Below are 22,088 nucleotides of genomic sequence, written 5' to 3' on the forward strand. Positions count from 1 at the left end.
GAATGAGGGCAGTTTAATTTATGTAACTGTATTTACAACAGGATGGAGCTACCCATTTACAAATCACAAAAGTTACACCTAGGAGGAAAAAACTGGCAGGAGTAGAAATACACAAGTGGAATGTACATAATTTGCTGAAAAGGAGACAGACTGTTAAATATCTCAACCTAAGCATTTTTTTTTTGAAAAAGTGAACTTTAAAAAAAGATTTAACAGATGGTGCTGACTTTAGAAACCAAGACGCAATAGACACTGCAGTGTTGTAGCAGACTTCTAATGGCATTTCAAGTGTATGCACTACTCTGTGCCCCACACAAGCATTACCAGGCAGTGAAGAAAGCAACATTTGCAGAGGCACACTCAAAGTTACTTCTTATGGTGCAGCTTAGAGGCGGTCATGAACAAAGCAAGAGAACGAAGCTGCAATGTAAGAATTAGTAACGCAACTTTTCAACGGCCATCTCAAACGTCTGATTAGCTCATGCGAAAATAACACTCGTTAAGAATGTTTCTCGCCAAACTTTAAAAAAAAATACAAGAGGACAAATTAATAACTTTTGGGGCTGAGCGAAGTAAAAAGGCCCAAAATGCTGGCATTTCTTCTACTGCAGGAGCCAGTGCTAACAGAAGCTACAACACAGATCAGCAGCACCACCAGGTATCCTAGCACTGCTCAATCATGTAGCTTCAAACAAGAAAACTACATCTATTACAATCAACAGATATCTACTGCCTCTCTGGTCTGGGCAATCAACCGTCTTGGAGTGTATTTTTGCTCATGTTATTTCCATTGAAGTTCAAACAGTAATATTAAAATTCATACTTGTACATGTATGGCACACTGCAGCAGTCTGCCAGTATACCAATGCACTGAACCATAGAATGATGGGACGAGTTTGTGCTCACAATTTTTTACATGGAAGTACCAATTTTAAATGGCCCTTAAGGAAGAAAACCTTCCCTATAGGGAATAGGAAAAAAAAAATTAGTATGCTCACACATTTTCAACTGTTCAACTTCTTGGTGTGGAAACTGAACTTGACACACGGGGCCAAATAGAAACGAAAGCCGTGCCACTTGCCCTTGGGAGTGATCCACCATTCAATTTATTGATCTTAATGTTAATTTTATATTGTGTCCTCATGACGAAAACTCATTTTATTTGTAACCTCTAAGGAGCAGAGAGCTTACAGGACAAAAGGAAGGTTTCTCCTCTTTTCCCTCCTGCCAAACTATCTTTCATTTGATCAGCATTCAATTCCAGTGGGAAGTAACCTTGCTTGAACAGCCTATTACACAAGGCAAAGATTAGGGAGTAACTTCTGCTAGCATTTTGAGGGGCCCTTGCTGTATACCAGTGCCCTTCAGATATTTGAAATGACTGCATGTGTGGTTCAATCTGCACTTAATCTTGCAGCTAAGTGGTTGACGAGAAACCAGAACAGTGCAAAGCAAATACATGCATACTACTGCCTGTATGCATTTTCATGTACAGTCATACCTATCGTAGAGGTTCTTTGCATCCCGAGACTTGTTTACAGGGAAAGCTCGGTAGAAAGCAGCAGATGGATTCCTGTATGTTTCAAGAATCAAAGATGGAGACAAAAGAATAGTAAATAAAACATAAAAATAAGCAGAATATAGATCAGATAAATCTTATCCAGAATTAAATTTAATAGCATATTTGACAGAGCAGAAAGTGTTACTAGGAGCTGACAGTATAAATGGGGGGAGGGGAAAGAGTCACCATTAAATTCTAGATCCAGAATGTCACCTGAATGTTAACTTATTTCAGTAACAGGTCATCAGGACATTATGCCATACACATGTTTAATAATTATTCATGTGCCAGGAATATCACTTGCAATCTCTCACATTTGAGTATGAACCTCAATTCATAGCTGTACTTAAGTAGAAGTTTGCAAAGAAAATCAGTGTGTAAACAGGCAAATGCTACTATGCTCCCCATCCTAGAGAATAACAGATGCAACCTTTCAGCAAGTATTGGAGCCAAGCTCTATCGGAAGATTTTTAGTTGGCATGATTAAACGTTATCTTTTAGTGTCACATAAGATGCTTATGCAGACATTTCTTCCCCATGTCCCATCACAAGCAGAGTACATCTTACAATCAGATGCTTCACTAGTTCTCTAAATTTCAGGTGATTGTTTCTAGGTTTTGGTTGGAAACTAACTTGAGTGAACTAGCGTAAATGAAATCACATACAATTGTAACCTCCTCTGCACACCCAAAAACCAGAATTATGAACACCAACAACCATCTTCATTTCAAAGCAACTTTGGCTGTGGGCTTCTCTAAAGCTGCTGATGTGACTGTCTAGAAAAAAAATTGACTCTGCAGTAAAGGACTGAGCCCAATAGTTACATCCCTTTCTCGACACCCTGCACAGCTAGACAGAATATGGTAAAAATTAAGGACAAGAGTTTGCAAAGTCTGGGTGCTTCAACTGGAAGCCCAATATTCCAGCATTAACAATGCATCTTCAAATGGTTCTTGTCCTGTAAATCATGCCAGACAATTGGGGCCAGACACCTGGCCACCAGCAAGGAATTCATGGCAAGACACTTCAGAAAAGTGTGCTGTTAAGTGTTTGAAAATAGGAAGTCGCTATTGACATTGGGTCACTTTGGATCTACACGAAACTGTAGCACTTCTGCTTTTTGGAAATAGTTTATACTCCAAATTATCTTCAGCCCAGCCTACTGTATGTGTAATAGCCCAGTATCATTTTTACATTAATTGTTAGGATTGCATGAATCACTTATGAAGCAATTGTTCCCACCCATAAAACTGTGCCAAAGTCTCATTTGCACAGTTTAAAATAATTTACTATTGTTGCTATCAGGTTATTATTCTGTAGTGCAGACTTACTGTAGTAGGCCTGGGCAGTTCCACAAGTCCTGTACTCAAAGCCTAGATGTTATCTCGGTATGCTGCTAAAAATCTTAAAACAGGTCATGTAGGTTTGAACCACTATACTAAATGACTAAGGATATGTTTCAAGATGAGGACTAGGAAAAGAAACCTGCAGTTATCTACTTTAGCTATCATTATTTTTCTACACTTAATGCTTTCCATAACTTTCAAAGTTTTTTTTTTAAAAGAGTTTGAATATCAAATCAAAACTCAAACCCACAACTTTTTTTTGCAGAACATTTTGCAGGACAAAAAAAAACTTCAAATTGTTGCTCACATGATCCAAACAGGCTCTTAATGTGATTGTACTTATGAGTCACTTAAACCGTGAGTTCTCCGATCAGGAAGGAAAACCAGTTAAATTAAAGCACTACTTAAACTTGTACAGTCAAACCAGTGGATTGGTCTGTGGGGCAACTTCAGTATTCTGTACACATTAGATTTGGTCAATCAAATGTTGCCCTCCAAAAAGTTTTAAAAATTAGGAATCTTTAGTTTTAATCAGTATAGCAACATCACCACTACTGGCACTGAATATCTAAGGATAGGTAACATATGGGGATGATTTTTTGAATTTAAGTATTCTTTTAACATAAAAACTGATTTTAGTAATCCATTAGCAGAAGTACAGATAGTTATAGCCAAAAAGTACATTTAATATAGCTTGTCAGGAAAAAAAGACACAGCTCCTGGTTTCATCTCTTCAATAAACAAGTCATTTACCACCTGAAAGTCACCAATACTGATCCATTATAGATTAGGTTGAGAAACTTCACAAAAATCTTGCAGAAAGTTTTTTAAAAATACAACGCAAGCATGGTATAAAGTCCCTTAACTCAACTGTGAAGACACTAAAATGAGTATAAATGAAAAACTGCATTGATAAAGGCCAATCTGATCTTCTGAAAACCAGCTCAGGCCAGTAACAGGCAAATTATTTTTCAAGCTCGTATTTAATTTTAAGTTACCAAGGGGGTTCCCCATTTTTAAAAAACACATTGATTGCTTAATCAAACCAGATGCTGCACACATTGATACAGAATCATTCAAATCACATACGTCAGTTCCCTTCTAGGAAGAGATCTTCAGGACAGAAAACTGGAAAACTCAAGTTATGTACTCAGGAAGTGAGATTTGGCTGAGACAGCAGATATAAAGTTTGGAACGATGTGGAGATGCCGGTGATGAACTGGGGTGGACAAATGTAAGGAGTCGCACAGCACCAGGTTATAGTCCAACAGCTTTATTTGAAATCACAAGCTTTTGGAGATTTGCTCCTTCGTCACTTCACCTGACGAAGGAGCAAAGCTCCGAAAGCTTGTGATTTCAAATAAAGCTGTTGGACTATAACCTGGTGTTGTGCGACTCCTTAAAGTTTGGAATAACTTACATCACTATTGGTTCAGTTATCTTTGGGAAAAGAAGATGGCCACACTTTATTCGACATTTTTCTTCCAGTAACTTCAAACTTAAGTATGGCTTGGGCAGGATACACTGCCAAACAGCTCTTCCCTCCCTTCTCCCACCCCCAGAAAAATCCAACATTATCCTCAGGGCCACTGCTGCATGGTGTCAAGTCAAACTGCATTTTTGTTATACCAAATTCCTAGATTTTACTGATGGTTTACGTACTACACACTGTGACTCATGATCTACTCCCAATTCAAAGTCACTTAATTTCAAATGGTCTGATAATTCAATTCTTTTTTAAGCACTACATTTCCACTTAGTGTTATTTACATTGCTTAGTTCAAATTCTTTTAGTACAAAAAACAACTGTTATCAGGAGTAGACCAAAGGAGCTGCTAGTCACTATAATTAGGAACAGTGCTTCACAAAGACCAAGTCAAATTACCTGATTATACAAGATAGTAGGTTTTAGCATTCCACCAGACTTTCCTTGAAAGTTGCAAGTGTCTTTGATTATCCTTACTGTGCCCACAGTATTCTAACTGTCCTTTCAAACGTGAAGCTCCAATTAAAGCTGCTTTTATACTAGTGCTCATTAAGGCTGGATTTCAGAGGAACAATGTCCTGGAGCCAGCTCCCAGTGTTTATATTGCCAAATCTGGCTTCCTTACTGTCGTGGCAGAATTGTGGGCCCCTGAAAAATTGGATTGGCAATTCTGCGGCCTGAATACGGGTGGCAGATTTAGTAATGTAAATATCAGGAAGTGGCTCACAAGAAGGTCTCCTAGAATCCAACCTAAACATGGGACAGCTAAAAGCACCTGAAGATTACCAAATGTGCTAAACTTCAAAGTGGTTCTGCACTGGGGACTTCAATGCACTGGGAACTGGATAAAGACTCTAAAATTCAACATTTTCATCAAAAGGAAGAGAATGGAAAATTTGATTGACTACTCAGAATTCTCTTCCAGCTAATATTGTGTGAATATTTTACCCTCCCTGTATACTAACAGTTAGCTCCTACCATCAAGGGAACAAGTTAGATTCAGATTTAAAAACAGAAAATGCTGGAATAGCTCAGCAAGTCAGGCAGCATTTGTAGAGAAAGAAACAGAGTTAACGTTTCAGGTTGAAGACCTTTCGGTGGGCTGAATGGCCTCCTTCTGTGCTGTAACCTTTCTGCAATTCTATAAAGTCGGTCACCAGGACATTCCTTGTTACTCACCATCGACCAACACATTTCTGCAAAATGACACCAGCAATTACTACACAGGACATTTATCTTTTGTAGATTCATTCATGAAAAGGAAGAGAAAAACCATCTCATACAAAATTCCTTGTACCCCCATAGGTAGCAAATATAGATTCTTCTCCCTCAGCCCCTCCCCTTCTCAAAAATTTACAAGAAATGAAAACTGTTGTGATAACCGCACTACCACCCAGTGCAAAAATTGTAGGACTACAAAGACCTGCTTTGCTCCTCTGGTGCTGAACTGTCCACATTGTTTATGGTTATAGCCATAGTGAAAGATAGCAATTGTACAGTTATCATAATAAAATTGCCAGGTTTACTGCCTGTGTGGTATCCTGAATCAACTACAGCAACTCTTAACTGCAAAAAGAAAAAGCTACTGGGTTGGGGAGAAATAAAAACTTATTTATACCACCTTTTTTTTTTACACTCATTAACTGAAACAAATTAACTCAGAGCTTTACACTCTTCCTTCTACTATCACGTTATTCCATTATAAAGGTTAACATTTGGAATTAAAGCAACTACTTTCAGAGATTATTCATTGCGTTGTAAAACAGGACTCAGGTCAGCCATTGATACCGTCTCAGGTTCAGTGGCATCAATTGCTCCCTTCAGGGGCGAGTGCCACACTGTCCTATAGCTACTTGTACAATAACGCAACATGGGGGTGTAATAATAGCACCCCTTTGCGATGTGGATATTAGTGTCTTTTGCACATGTATTTCTTCATTCTGAGGGCAAACTGAGCAATCACTTGGTGAGACAACACTATATATGAATCAATAAGCTGCTTTATTTCAGTTGGGCATACAGAAGTTATGATCTAATTCACATAATTTTCATCCATATACCTTTCCTTCATGTAATAATATTAAAATAATGAACATGCTACACTTCCCCACATAAAACCGATTTTTTTTTAGCTTTTCCCTTCAGCAATCTATCCTCGCTGACTTTTTCTGCCTGACTGCTTTTATGGCAACCAGTTTCCAAAAGTCTAACTGCTAGTGTCTCTATTTCAAGTGCCTCAGACCCAGAAGGACATTAAAAACCTTCCAATGTAATGTAACTGATAAATACCTCATATCCAAGAGCAAGTCAAGAAATTGCTTATTATTTGTAGTCTATGATGAAACAACATCAAAGTGAGCTCATTGGCATCTCGAATACATACAGTCTCAAATGCCCCTCTCCATCTCTTTTACTTGCAGGAATATACTGGATTTTACAACACAATATTTAAAGTAACTTATTTCCTCCCTGTGGAAAAATGGACACAAGATCCTGAACCATGTCAACAAGACTGAATTTAAAGCAAAATCATCTCCAATAGTTCAGAAACTACTCTCAAGGGTACAAAGAGCAATCCAATTTCACTGGAAACATCCTATCTACTTGCTGACAGACTAATACTCCAACCATATCAGTGGCGTTAGGCCCATCATGGAAGGTGCCAGCTTTTCCAGCACACGTTTTGGAAATGAGATGCTATGCAACTGTGTCACATCAGATATTAAAGGCACTGCATAAATGCAAGTTATTGCTGTTATTCTCCTTTCTTGGGCCTCTCAGCAATCTTCCACCCCACGGTCTCTAGCATTGCTGCTCTTAAAATCAAAGTAGCCTTTAGGAGGTGCACAAGCAATATTTTTGGCCCTGCAATGAAACAACTGACTTTCATTCACTCTTCATTCCCCACTGCAGCAGGGGAAAGATAAAGAACCCAGCTTATGAAGGATCTGAGATGAAAGCTACATTCCACTGCAACACGAGGACAAGCTCCAAAATGCTGACTGTAAATTTCCCTCAACCGTAGCCAAATAATGACCTTCAATTTACCAGCTTCAAAGCAGAGAAATGTAATCCAATATATATATTTCAACATATGGTCATTGTCACATTTCCGGACATTTTGATTACATTTTTCTTCACAGAAAGGGTTTGGGATTCAGTTATGCTTAAGTGTTGTTTTAAGACAAGGTGAATTTGCACAGGTTTTTTTACAAAGCTGAAGGCATTAACGATTTGAACTCAGGAATCGCAAGTACAATTTCAAAATTTGTGGACGACACCAAATTGGGGGGTGTAGTTAATACAAAGGAATAATGTGTCTCAATGCAAGAAAACATTAATAAACTTGCAGAATGGGCACACAATTGGCAAATGAATTTCAATATATGTAAGTGTGAGGTGGTGCATTTTTGTAGGAAGAATAAGGCCACGTACTGCTTGGATAATAAGATCTAAATGGGGTAAAGGGATCTCGTGGTACAGATACACAAATCACTATAAGTAGTGACACAGGTTAATAAGGCCATAGAAAGGCAAAGCACTGGGGTTCATTTCTAGAGGGATAGAATTGAAAAGCAGAGAAGTTGTGTTACACTTGTATAGAACCTTGGTTAGATCACACTTGGAGTACTGTGCACAGTTCTGGTCCCCATATTATGAAAAGGATATAGAGGCATTGGAGAAGGTGCAAAAAAGATTCACAAGGATGATACCAGAACTGAGAGGATATACTTATTAGGAAAGGCTAGGGCTCTTTTCTCTAGAAAGGAGAAGGCTGAGGGGTGACCTGATGGAGGTCTTTAAGATTATGAAAGCGTTTGATAGGGTAGACGTAAAGAAAATGTTTCCACTTTTAAGACAGTCACTAATAATTCCAAAAGGGAATTTGTAGGAACATAGGAACAGGAGTAGGCCATTCAGCCCCTCGTGCCTGCTCCGCCATTTGATAAGATCATGGCTGATCTGTGATCTAACTCCATATACCTGCCTTTGGCCCATATCCCTTAATACCTTTGGTTGCCAAAAACCTATCTATCTCAGATTTAAATTTAGCAATTGAGCTAGTATCAATTGCCGTTTGCGGAAGAGAGTTCCAAACTTCTACCACCCTTTGTGTGTAGAAATGTTTTCTAATCTCGCTCCTGAAAGGTCTGGCTCGAATTTTTAGACTGTGCCCCCTACTTCTAAAATCCCCAACCAGCGGAAATAGTTTCTCTCTATCCACCCTATCTGTTCCCCTTAATATCTTATAAGCTTCGATCAGATCACCCCTTAACCTTCGAAACTCCAGAGAATACAACCCCAATTTGTGTAATCGCTCCTCGTAACTTAACCCTTGACCGGGTATCATTCTAGTAAACCTACGCTGCACTCCCTCCAAGGCCAATATGTCCTTCCGAAGGTGCGGTGCCCAGAACTGCTCACAGTACTCCAGGTGCGGTCTAACCAGGGTTTTGTATAGCTGCAGCATAACTTCTGCCCCCTTGTTCAGGAGAAATTTCTTCACCCAAGGAGTGGTAAGAATGTGGAATACATTACCACAAAGAGTAGTTGAGGCAAATAGCATAGATGAATTTAAAGGGAAGCTAGATAAGCACACCAGGAAGAAAGTAACAGAAGGGCATACCGATAGGGTTCGATGAAGTAGGCTCGTGTGGAGCATAAACGCCGGCACAGACCAGTTGGGCCGAATGGCCTGTTTCTGTGCTGTAGACTTGATGTACTAAAGATATGCATTAAAGCCAGAGGGGCCATTTTGTGGACTGTCACAGGTCACAGTCTATTCCAAATTAATAGAGGTGGTCAAGATGGGTCCTCACAATTCATTTTGAGAACAGGAGATGTTCTCTTTATCCTCCCATTTTGGGCTGAGGGTCTGGATAGTCAGTTCTATTGACAAGCCAGTTGGTGAATACCTGGCCAGGGAGGAAGTCATCATCAGAGTTAAAACAGAAGAGGATAAAGGGACACAGATGCAGTCAGGTTTTAAACAAGAGATTGCGAGGTGCAGGCCTGAGGCCCAGAGTTGGAAGCTAAAATGCAGGTGGACAGTTTTTGTAATTAGTCTGAAAGAAAGGTAATGCCAAAAACAAGTCAGTCCATGAAAGCAGCAGGGTGATTGGTTTATTAATTTTTTCCACATTTTTTGAGAAGTGAGATGGAGTTAAGTGGACTTTGTTTTGATTATTGGTCTATCCTCACTTGCTGGTCATGAAACTAGGCACCATAATGATTCATTTCTGGTCTCATCTCACCAAGTGTTTCAATCTATGATCAGAAAGATTGGAAAAGCAGACACGAGGGTAATTGGAAAAGTTACAATGCCCAGTTCGAATTACAATGGTTACACCTCCCAAGTTACACTATTACTTAGATATTGGGCAGTATGGGCACACTCCTGAACACAAGATCCTCTGACCACTTATGGGAGTATACCACTGTACTAGTGAAAAGATCTAAAGCTGATCTAAAACTTTTTAAACAGTCACCAGACAAAATAAGACTTTTAAAAAGTTACCTCCTTACATCCATCCCATTTCATCATTACAACTTTCATTATGGCCATGAACATTTTCCTCTACTCAGCATGCTCAAAACTAGAAGCTTTAGCAAACAGAAGTCAAAGCTGAACTGGGAAAAATTCTGCTCACAGGCTACATAAGGTCATTTTGTTGATTTAATACACACAAAAAATAGATTTGCAAGGATTGAATAGCAGACAGGAAACTACCATTTCAGACACCTTGTTATCTATAAGAGTCAAAAAATGTGGCTGCCAGCTCTAGACATAAAAGGTAAAAAAACCAATGAACCCTCTTCCCCAGGAAACTTCAAAATGAGCATATGCTGTCAATTCCTCTCATCAACCCAATTACTTTTCATAAGAGCAACATATAAAACTAATTCAAAAAGCAAAAAACTGCAGAGGCTGGAAATCTGAAACAAAAACGCAAAATGCTGAAAACACTCAATGGGTCAGGTAGCACCCGTGGAGACAACAGACCAGTTAACATTTCAGGTCCAGGCCCTTCTTCAAAACATTTTAATTCAGGTTTCCTAAGCACTGAACTTTAATTTAATTTTAATTGTCTCTATCTCATTCTGTGCATAATTTTTGCTTTTAAAAATAGAAATGTTTGCACAATTAGCCAGTGACCTAGGTTTGTCAGTCAAGAACACAAGGTGAACACCAGGCCTATGTTATTTCACTTAGTCATGCCACAGATAAGACTTGCAGAGAGTACGCTCGACTGACACTGGCTAAGGCAACCATCCAGTTATCTGATGTAAAATACTTCAAAAGCATCAGATATACCTGTTTTAACTGGAATCTAATGGGGCAGATGTGCAAGTTTCTTTAAGCACAAGTAATTGACCTACTGGTTAAACATACAAGTTATCCAACACGCTGCACACAACAATGGGATTTTGCTTCAAGTGGCATTTATTCCAGTTTCACCAGTGGTTCAAAGAACAATGTAGAAACTAATAATCCAAAAGTACATTTTACGCACTCTCTGTTCCTTAATGTACCGACCTGTACAACCTGGTTTAGGATATAGTACACTGCACAATTTCCTCAGGTTTTACTTGGTCTTGTATAGTGAATTGAAGAGTTATAGAAAATAACAGGTACCTTCACACAGTTGACCTTATCAAGAGCTTCAGATGTCATAAGCTACAAGTGACGCTCAGCTTTATAAATATGATCTGAATGCCAAGATTAGAATAGAAAGATATTTCTACTGCAAGAAACTACAGCGCTGCTTTATTATATGAGCATGTGGTTTGCTGTGCACTACATCTGTGACAATATTAACATCCTGATAAAATTCACAGGTGCTTTTTAAACCCTATATTGCATACAGTCTTGTAATCCACACCAACTCAATGGTTGATTCCGATTGACTGTGTTCTCTTTATGAGCTGCAAATATCTTTTCACAGTCCTCAAGCAATTAATCTTTAGTAACAATATACATTCTAAACTGTTTCACAAACCCATGTGGTAAAGTGGGCATTAATGCAACTGATGCCTCTTAAACAAGGAGCAACTCTCGCAAAGCTGCATTGTGAATTGGTACGCTCTTTGGAATATAATCTTAAGATTTTAAATAAAAACTGCACTTCTTTCACCAGAATGGTGGCAGGGCTTAAAGGGTTAAATTATGACGACAGATTGCATAAACTTGGCTTGTATTGCCTTGAGTTTAGAAGGTTGGGAGGTGATCTAATAAAGGTGTTTAAAATGATAAAGGGATTTGATAAGGTTGACACAGAGCAGCTGTTTCTACTGGCGGCGGAATCCAAATCAATGGGGCACAATCTTAAAATTACAGCTAGGTCATTTAGGAATGAAAGTAGGTATCATTTTTTCATACAAAGCATAGTGCAAATCAGGAACTACGCCCCCCTCCCCCCCACCCCACAAAAGGCTGTGGATGCTGGGTCAACTTAGGTAGGACTAAGAAAAAGGGACTAGGGATTAAATTAAAAAGCAGAACCACAAAGGTAATAATCTCTGGATTATTACCTGAGCCGCGAGCAAATTGGCATAGGGTCAATAGGATCAGGGAGATGACTGTGTGGCTTAAAGATTGGTGTGGGGGAAGTGGGTTTCGATTCGTGGGGCACTGGCACTAGTACTGGGGAAAGAGAGAGCTGTTCCGTTGGGACGGACAACGCCTGAACCATGCTGGGACTAGAGTTCTAGCGAATCGAATAACTAGGGAGGTAGATAGGGCTTTAAACTAAATAAGGGGGTGGGGGAGGGTCCTGGTGGAGAGAAATCTAGAATGCTAAAGAGAAAAGACAAGGAAGCAGTACAGGAAAGTGATTGGGGTAAGGATAACTAGATTGTGTCAGGAAGGGACAGAGCGTACAAACAAAAGAGTGCACTAACAAATAGGGCCCGGGTAAGAAAAAAAGGTAATAAGACAAATAGGGCCATGTTAAGATGTCTAAAAATGTTAAAAAGACAAATCTAAAGGCACTGTATCTGAATGCATGAAGCATTTGTAATAAGGTAGATGAATTAACAGCGCAAATAGATGTAAATGGATATGATATAATAGCAATTACAGAGTCATGGCTGCAGGGTGACCAAGGCTGGGAGCTGAATATCCAAGGGTATTCGATATTTAGGAAGGACAGGCAAAAAGGAAAAGGAGGTGGGGTGGCGTTGTTAATAAAGGATGAAATCAGAGCAGTGGTGAGAAAGGATATTGGCTCAGAAAATCAAGATGTAGAATCGGTCTGGGTGGAGTTAAGAAGCACCCAGGGGCAGAAAACACTGGTGGGAGTTGTCTATAGGCCTCCAAACAGTAGTGGTAATGTAGGGGATGGGATCAAACAGGAAATTAGAGATGCATGTAACAAGGGTACTATAGTAATCATGGGTAACTTTAATCTGCATATAGACTGGCCAAACCAAATTGGCAATAATACTGTAGAGGATGAACTCCTGGAGTGTGTACGAGATGGTTTTTTAGACCAGTACGTTGAGGAGCCAACCAGGGAACAGGCTATCCTAGATTGGGTATTGTGCAATGAGAAGGGGTTAATTAATAATCTTGTTGTGCGGGGTCCTTTAGGGAAGAGTGACCGTAACATGATAGAATTATTTATTAAGATGGAAAGTGAAGTAGTCCAATCCAAAACTAGGATTGGACTACTTCACTACTAAACAAAGGAAACTACGAAGGTATGAGGAGTGAGTTGGCTATGATAGATTGGGAAACTTCATTAAAAGGCATGACGGTGGATAGGCAATGGCTAACATTTAAGGAACAAATGCATAAATTGCAAGAATTATACATTCCTTTCTGGTGCAAAAACACAAAAGGAAATGTGGCCCAACCATGGCTAACAAAAGAAATTAAGGATAGTATTAGATCCAAAGAGGAGTCATATAAAGTTGCCAGAAAAACTGGCAAGCCTGAGGATTGGGAGCAGTTTAGAATTCAGCAAAAAAAAGGACCAGGAGATTGATTAAGAGGGGAAAAATAGAGTATGAGAGTAAACTAGCAAGGAACATAAAAGAGGGCTGTCAAAGCTTCTACAAGTATATAAAAAGAAAAAGATTAGTGAAGACAAATGTAGGTACCTTAACAGTCAGAAACAGGAGAATTTATAAAGGGGAACAGGGAAATGGTAGAGCAATTAAACAAATATTTGGTTCTGTCTTCAATTGTCTGTCAACATTCAAGAAGCATTTGGATGAGCACTTGAAATGCCATAGCATACAAGGCTACGGACCAAATGCTGGAATATGGGATTAGAGTAGACAGGGCTTGATGGCCGGCGCGGACACGATGGGCCGAAGGGCCTCTATCCGTGCTGTATAACTCTATGACTCTATAAGAGGACACAAATAACTTCCCAGAAATGCTAGGGAGCTAAGGGACTATTGAGAAGGAGGAATTAAAAGGAAATTAGTATTAGTAAAAAAAAGTGCTGGAGAAATTAAAGGGACTGAAAGTCGATAAATCCCCAGGGCCTGATAATCTGCATCCCAGAGTACTAAAAGGGGTAGCCATGGAAATACTGGATGCATTAGTTGTCATCTTCTAAAATTCTATAGATTATGCAACAGTTCCTGCAGATTGGAGGGTGGCAAATGTAACCCCACTATTTAAAAAAGGGAGAGAAAACAGGGAACTACAGACCGGTTAGCCTAACATCAGTAGTAGGGAAAACGCTAGAGTCTATTATAAAGGATGTGATAACAGGACACTTAGAAAATATCAACAGGATTAGACAAAGTCAACATGGATTTATGAAAGGGAAATCATGTTTGACAAACCTACTGGAGTTTTTTGAGGATGTAACTGGTAGAATAGATAAGGGAGAACCAGTGGATGTTGTTTATTTAGATTTTTAGAAGGCCTTTGATAAAGTCCCACATAAGAGGTTAGTGTGCAAAATTAAAGCACTTGGGATTGAGGGTAATATACTGGCATGGATGGAAAATTGGTTAACAGACAGGAAACAGAGAGTAGGAATGAATGGGCCTTTTTCAGGGTGGCAGGCACTGACTAGTGGGGTACTGCAGGGATCAGTGCTTTTGGGCCCCAGCTATTCCCAGAGTACTAAAGGAAGTGGCCCTGGAAATAGTGGATGCATTGGTGATCATCTTCCAAAATTCTATAGACTCTGGAACAGTTCCGACAGATTAGAGGGTGGCAAATGTAACCCCACTATTTAAAAAAGGAGGGAGAAAAAACAGGGAATTACAGACCAGTTAGCCTAACATCAGTAGTGGGGAAAATGCTAGAGTCTATTATAAAAGATGTGATAACAGAACACTTGGAGGGCATGAACAGGATTGGACAAAGTCAGCATGGGTTTATGAAAGGGAAATCATGCTTAACAAATCTACTGGAGTTTTTTTGAGGATGGAACTAGTAGAATAGATAGGGGAGAACCAGTGGATGTGGTGTACTTGGATTTTCAGAAGGCTTTTGATAAGGTCCCACACAAGAGGTTAGTGTGCAAAATTAAAGCACATGGGATTGGGGGGAATATACTGGCATGGATTGAGAATTGGTTGACAGACAGAAAACAGAGAGTAGGAATAAACGGGTCTTTTTCCGGGTGGTAGGCAGTGACTAGTGGGGTACCGCAGGGATCAGTGCTTTTGGGCCCCAGCTATTCACAATATATATCAATGATTTGGATGAGGGAATCAAATGTAATATTTCCAAGTTTGCTGATGACACAAAACTAGGTGGGATCATGAGTTGTGAGGAGGATGCAAAGAGGCTTCAAGGCAATTTAGACAAGTTGAGTGAGTGGGCAAATACATGGCAGATGCAGTATAATGTGGATAAAATGGGAAGTTATCCACTTCGGAAGGAAAAACAGAAAGGCAGAATATTATTTAAATGGTGATAGATTGGGGAATGTTTGATGTACAAAGGGCCCTGGATGTTCTTGTACACCAGCCACTGAAAGCAAACATGCAGGTGCAGCAAGCAGTTAGGAAGGCAAATAGAATGTTGGCCTTCAATACAAGAGGATTTGTGTACAGGAGCAAGGATGTCTCGCTGCAGTTATACAGGACCTTGGTGAGACCACATCTGGAGTATTGTGTGCAGTTTTGGTCTCCTTACCTAAGGATATACTTGCCATGGAGGGAGTGCAACGAAGGTTTACCAGACTGATTACTGGGATGGCAGGACTGACGTATAAGGAGATTGGGTCGACTAGGCCTATATTCACTAGAGTTTAGAAGAATGAGAGGGGAATCTCATTGAAAAATATAAAATTCTGACAGGGCTAGACAGACTGGATGCAGGGAGGATGTTTCCCCTGGCTGGGGGGGTCTAGAACGAGGGGTCACAGTCTCAGGATACGGGGTAGGACATTTAGGACTGAGATGAGGAGAAATTTCTTCACTCAGAGGGTGGTGAACTTGTGGAATTCTCTACCACAGAAGGCTGTGGAGGCCAAGTCACTGAATATATTTAAGGAGAGATAGATAGATTTCTAGACACAAAAGGCATCAAGGGGTATGGGGAGAGAGCGGGAATACGGTATTGAGATAGAGGATCAGCCATGATCATATTGAATGGCGGGGCAGGCTCGAAGGGCCGAATGGCTTATTCCTGCTCCTATTTTCTACGTTTCTATGTTTAACTTAAATTTAAGACTGAGATCAATAGATTTTTGTTAGGTAAGGGCATCAAGGGATAGGGAGCAAAGACAGGTAAATGGAGTTGAGGGACGGATCATCCATGACCTGATTGAAGGGCAGAACAGGCTTGAGGGGCTGAATAGCCTACTCCTGTTCCTATGTAATGAGAACCATTTGTTTCTTTCTTCAGAGGGCTATCACTGTTCACAGCTTGCAAATTAGAGAGTTTTAAATATTTCTTTGCCTGGAACCAGACCTTTCAACAGGACATGAATCATGCTTTCTGCATAGCAAGAATTCATTGAGGAAGGATTTTGCAAAACATTCAATAAATCTATGTATGACTGCAAATGTAAGCACCAGAACTACTGCTCAGTTATTTAAAAGAATTTAATGTTTTTAAAATGGATCAGTTCCACATACACACAATTAACTGTACCAACATGTACAGAAAATATTTCACCCACATCAGTATGAAAGACTTATAACGTAAACCCAGCAGTCTTTCGCACAAATGAAAGAAACATATAAGTGGATTTGTATTTTAGGAGGGTTATAGGTCAGGAGCAAAATTAAGAGATCAAAATAAAATTTGAAACTATGTCTGCACAAGTAGTTCCTAAAAGCATCATTTAGACTCAAAAGTTAGCTTTTTTTTAAAAAAAAGCTCAATGGTGGACTTAATTATATTCGGCGTTTCTCTGCTCCAACAGTACTGATATATGGAGGGGGGAAAAAAAAAGATAACTGGCCTTCTACCCACTATTTACTGGGAAGAACATGTATTCCATAGGTAGGCAACTCCCAGCAGAAGAGACCCTTCTGTTCAGATTATGCACTACTAATACGGGAAATGTTTCAAGTATTAAACTTCAATCCTATGGCCAACCTTCGCAATAGGAAACACTTATGAACATCCATTAATAGCAAACTTGTCTGGAGTCACCATTTCAGGATAAATAATTCCTGTGGATCTGCATGTGCTGCATATTTGTACAGGATACCCAGCACTTTTACGCTGTGACCTGATGCTGTAACATGGGCTCAGCAACTAACGTGTGCAGCCAGATTAGAGGAGTTGCAGTCCCAACTCTGAGGTGGGTCTGGTTTACATTAGTGTAAAGTCAAAACTCATGGGTTAGACAGCTTTACAAAAGCAAAAGGCCCTCAAATTCCGTGACAAATTCAACAACTTCTTGCCATAAATCAGGACATTAAAGGTCAGGTCTCACTCACTCTCAAAGCATATTACTCTTTCTGTGCAGCAAGTCAAATGTGAGATTTTAGGAACATGGCCTCAGGAGAACAGAGTAAGCTCGAAATTAATTTGCAGAATAGTTGCCCTGTAAGATTAATGCACACTTCAACCGTATCTACAAGCTTGATATCACTAACATTTTTAGTGGTGCAAGCAACCAACCAGTAGTGATCCCGCATAATTTACACCACTCTCTACCAATGCAAAATGCAGGCTTGTCCGCTTAATCAGATGAAGAAATCAGGCTCACTGGCCTCCAACTGTCACTGAAATTTCTCTCGCTAGAAAAAGCCAACAAGTAGTCAGCTCTTATTTTTTTTTTCAGTTTGCCAAATTTGTCCTTCGCCGCCTGAAGACATCAACTCCTTGCTATGGTACGGTTGTAATGGTGCCCTCTGGTGCCTCACTCAAATGGTCATTACCCATATGAGAGCCTGAGCATCGAGTGCCAGCAGCCTATCTGGTGGTATTACAGGCAAACCCAATCTGTCCTCAGCTGCCATGCACACACATGCGTATACAATTTCAGCAGGGGGTCATTGGATAACAATCAGGAGTGGAAACTGAGGCTGATTTTCAGTCCTTTGTTCAGGGGAGCTGAAGCCAATTGTAACATCTCTGCCATAATACTGCAAATGGTGCAAAGCTAAAACAGTGTACAATTATCTCCTGCAGGTGGCTCTCATACTGCTAATTTTCACTTTTATGCTAGTTTGAATATAGCTATACTGTTCTGGGACAGAGAAATAGCAATACAAGATATGCATTTCAAAATGAAAAAGCTTGCAAAATGTAGTCATTTACCTTGTTATGCATTGAGAGAGTCTGGCTTAAGTTTTATCTTAACTTTCCTTGCTTTCTGAGCCAACTGTCTCATGTTCTCACAAAATGTTGGCTCCTGCAAGTACAGTTCTACGGTCAGCCACTGCCCAGTATCTTGGCCCAAATGGCCAACCTACGTGTTTGTGAGCCTAGATAGTGATTGCCAGCAGGCTTTGAATGTTGCTGGGGGTCACAGCTGAGGCCAATCGGGATTCTTTCCTCACTAGATACCCAAACACACATACGTACGACTGGGATCACTGGATAGTGAGCAGGAGCAGAAAACCTGGTCAACTTGTCCCCTTCCTAATCTGGGAGTGGGGGCTGGGGGGGCATGGAGGCCGATTGGAGCACACTGAGACCAGCCAATGCAGGACACACAAAATACTGAATCAGAGCCTTCCTTAGTTTGTAGGGTTCAGCTACTTACTACCTTTACTATTTGATTGATCATGAGTAGCTTAAGATGAGTATTACTCAAGCCATGCCAAACTCAATTCAACATTTGATATTAGGAGGAAGAAAGGAGAGCTTGCAATGTGGCATAAACCCATCCAAGGCCCTTCATCTATACCCTTATTGGAAATTTACACAAAGCTGTTTGGGGTGGGGGGGGGGGGTGGGGGGGGAGAAAGGGGGGTGGCAATGCCAAATACACGATTTGGACAAATGTTTTAAAAGGCACAAAAAGTACAAAATTCAATTTTTAATATAAAAAATCTACTCACATGGAAATCAAGACAAAGCCCTTTCATTTTTTTTACCCTCTCTTGCATCTCCCATCTACCCCCACCCTCAACACCACAGATATTGCAAAAATGCATCTCATTGAGAAGGTTCTTAGCCAAACAGCTCAGAGGGGGAAGTACCTAAGGAAATTTCTACTGCGGTGGTTAAACCCAATGAGTAATGCATATCCTGCCTATATACTTAAAATATAAACACAGCGCTTAGATTGCTGGGAGGTCCAGGAAAATGAAATGACAATTCTGTAGGTTTTCAGTATGAAACAAACCAAACTACTCAAAGCTACATTAATTCGGGTCAGCCCATTAACCATTTCCCTCATATCTTCTTTATGTCTTTTAAGCTTTAATTTTAACTTCTCTTTTACATCCTACATATTTCTTACAGACAGCACTTTTGCTTCTCCTAAGCTTATGATCTTTAAATCACGAAGACTCACTCGCCTTCATCCTCATCCCAATATAAAGAGACTTCAAAGTTTGAGAGTTGTCCACTAGATTTAATATAATGCACTCTACTGCTGAACAACTACTTTTCAGAGACATAAAGCTTTAGTGTTGGAATTACAATGTAGTACAGAGGAACAAGAGAAAATAAAACAGAACTTTCTATCTCTCTCCTGTCCAGCAATGGAACTTAATCCTAGTATTGACCCTATGACATTGGTATAGGAATGATTCTCTTCTTCCCTCCCACCCCACAAAAATATATTTGAGTGTGTCAAGGTCATTCATAGATGCCCTAGGGCAATAATGAAAGCCTCTGATCACTCACATCAATCCTCATCCTAACAGAAATGAATGGCACAATCCAAAAATCTCACTGCATTTTAGCTTGGCTTTTGCAGAACATTTTATTGTACTTCTGTTACATTCAAGTTCATGTTTATTTGGTAACAAGACTACAGCATTTCTCCTCCCACCATTTCCCATTAGAACACAAAACATCTGCCTATTAAAATCAGATTTTAATAGGATTTATGGGCACGTAGAGTGACTTTAAAAGGAAATGGTCCATAAAGATTAGTCTACATTCAAACAGAGGACAGTGCACATTTCAAAATACACAAGGAGTATTCTATAGAGAAAAATAACTTTTGTTTCCCCAGTGTTCAGCTGGAGGAAGCTTTGGCTCATCCATGGCAATGTTGGACAGGCAGTGAGACAGTACTGAGGTGCTTGAAGGAGGCGGTGCAGAGATAGAGCTGGGCATCATCAACATGCACTAGAAAGCTGAACTGTGCCATTGGGTAATGTCACCAAACAGCATCATGTAGATGAGGTCGAGTAGGGGGGAGGACGAGAACAAATCCCTGGGGAACTTGAGGGGATGGTATGGCATTGGGGTGAGAAGTCACTGTTCATGCACTGACTACATTTGGACAGGTATGAGCAGTTCCAGAGCTGGACAATGGAGGAAGATTGCGTAATCAACCGAATCAAATGCTGCAGTGAGGTCAAGGAGAACAAGAGATAATGCACTGCAGCCACAGTTACAATGATGTTCTGTGACTTTGGCCAGGGAAATCTTGGTGCTATGAGCAAGGCGGAAGCGGGACTAAAAAGTGATTCAAACAAACAATTAAAACATTAAACAGAGGTCCTGTCTACCTGTTCAAGTGGACGTGAAGATCATCTGCCATTTATTCAAAAGCGAAGAGTGAGTTCTGTCTCGTAGCCAACATTACCTCCTGAACGAACACCACGAAAACAGATTGGTCATTCATCTCAATGCTGTTTGCGAGATCTCAAAGCAATTCACTGTCCATGAAGTGGTTTGAGATATTTGAGAAATGTGATAAGCCACAATATAAATGCATGTTTATCTTTTAAAATCCCTACAGCGTTCTACCTGCAGAAGATGGAGCACTGATTGGATTAACTGAATATTTCCAGTTTAAACTGATAAAGTAAGCACAGTAAGACAAGAGGATGGAAAACATATACATTTTACAGCACCATTAGTAGGTAACTAACTTAACGTGAGGAAGAAATTGCTCTTGGGTCTAGCCACACCGCAGAACAGAATTTTAATTTCCTAAGATTCAGAGGCAAAGCATGGACAGATTCAGCAGGAAATACTTGGGAAAAATAAAATACCAAATCTGTTAAGATACCAGCCATAACAAATTCTTCCAATTTATATAAATTATCAGTGTTTTAATGTACAATGGGGTTCAAACAGGCAATGACACAGAAGGATACAATGCAGATTTGAGTCCAAAGTCCCCGTGTATTGGAATTCCTGATCTTAGCTATGGCACCTGGATAGGCACTTCCAAAGGCAGAAAAACTGATCAGCATGCAAGTCATCTCAGAAGTAAATTCCTGCATCTCCAAAGGACTTGGCCCAGATTGCCTCCAGTCTTTTTATGTGCCACTTAATTTCCCCCTGTGGGGTAAGAAAAAAAGGTAGGGCGGGGGAAAGAAAAAAAGTACCAGGCATGGAGGTTTCCTTTATAATTAGTGTATTTAATCAAGTTTTTACTGAATATGCTTTCAATTAAAATGGATTACATAGCTACTGAATAAATTTATCATTTTTTGTCAAATGTTGATGACTTAATTTGGGGTGGGGAAGGGGTGGAACAAAGATTTACCGTGACTGAGTGTGAAATAAGGATGAATCAATATCCACAGAGGTAGTCATCAATCCATACTGCTTCAGCAGTAATACAGTTTCAACTCTGCACATTAATTCAGATTTTTCACACCGGCTGGATTCAGATTCCAGTTGGTTTCATACAGCTAAAACATTTTAATTGATGATAGAAACAAAGGGAATGTTAAAATATGGCCCAATGCTTTGCAATAGTTTGATATTTTATTCATGGCAAGACTCCTTTTTAAGAACTATCCCTGCAATGGATTATGCATAAGCAAGATTGAAAAATACAGCAGCACCTTTGGTGAATCACTGTACAGCCAATATTAAAAATCAAATCGAAGTCATCTTTAAAACACAGACAGACAGTTTTAACAGCAGCAAAAGTACACAGCCAAGAAATCAGCATATAGAGTTCAAGCTGCATTGCAGATGAAAAAGGGAGGCTGAGGACAGCAAGTACTGCAGAGCATGAGAAAACCTTGAATCAACTGATTAATCTCCCACTCAGACATTATCACAAAATTTCACAAGATAACCATGGATAAGGAAGGCTTAGCTCATCCACATAGAAAATCCTACAGTCCCTCAATCATAGCATCCAAATGGACTTCACTACCCAAACTG

The 22,088-nt window shown here is 39.8% G+C and overlaps 1 protein-coding gene across 2 annotated transcripts in view; it reads right to left on the reverse strand.

Moving 5' to 3' along the window:
• Nucleotides 1-22,088, reverse strand: part of tsc22d2 (TSC22 domain family 2) — a 71,813-nt gene that overhangs the window by 35,271 nt on the left and 14,454 nt on the right. Inside the window, exon 2 of one of the 2 annotated variants that reach the window (XM_067994994.1) lies at nucleotides 1,502-1,573. The exons of the other annotated variant lie outside the window; for it this stretch is intronic. Within the exon in view, the coding sequence (XP_067851095.1) occupies nucleotides 1,502-1,573 (72 nt within the window). The remainder of the gene's footprint in view (nucleotides 1-1,501; nucleotides 1,574-22,088) is intronic. 2 annotated transcript variants of the gene reach the window in all.

The sequence above is a fragment of the Heptranchias perlo genome, chromosome 13 (genome assembly GCF_035084215.1).
Source record: "Heptranchias perlo isolate sHepPer1 chromosome 13, sHepPer1.hap1, whole genome shotgun sequence".
NCBI lineage: Eukaryota > Metazoa > Chordata > Chondrichthyes > Hexanchiformes > Hexanchidae > Heptranchias > Heptranchias perlo.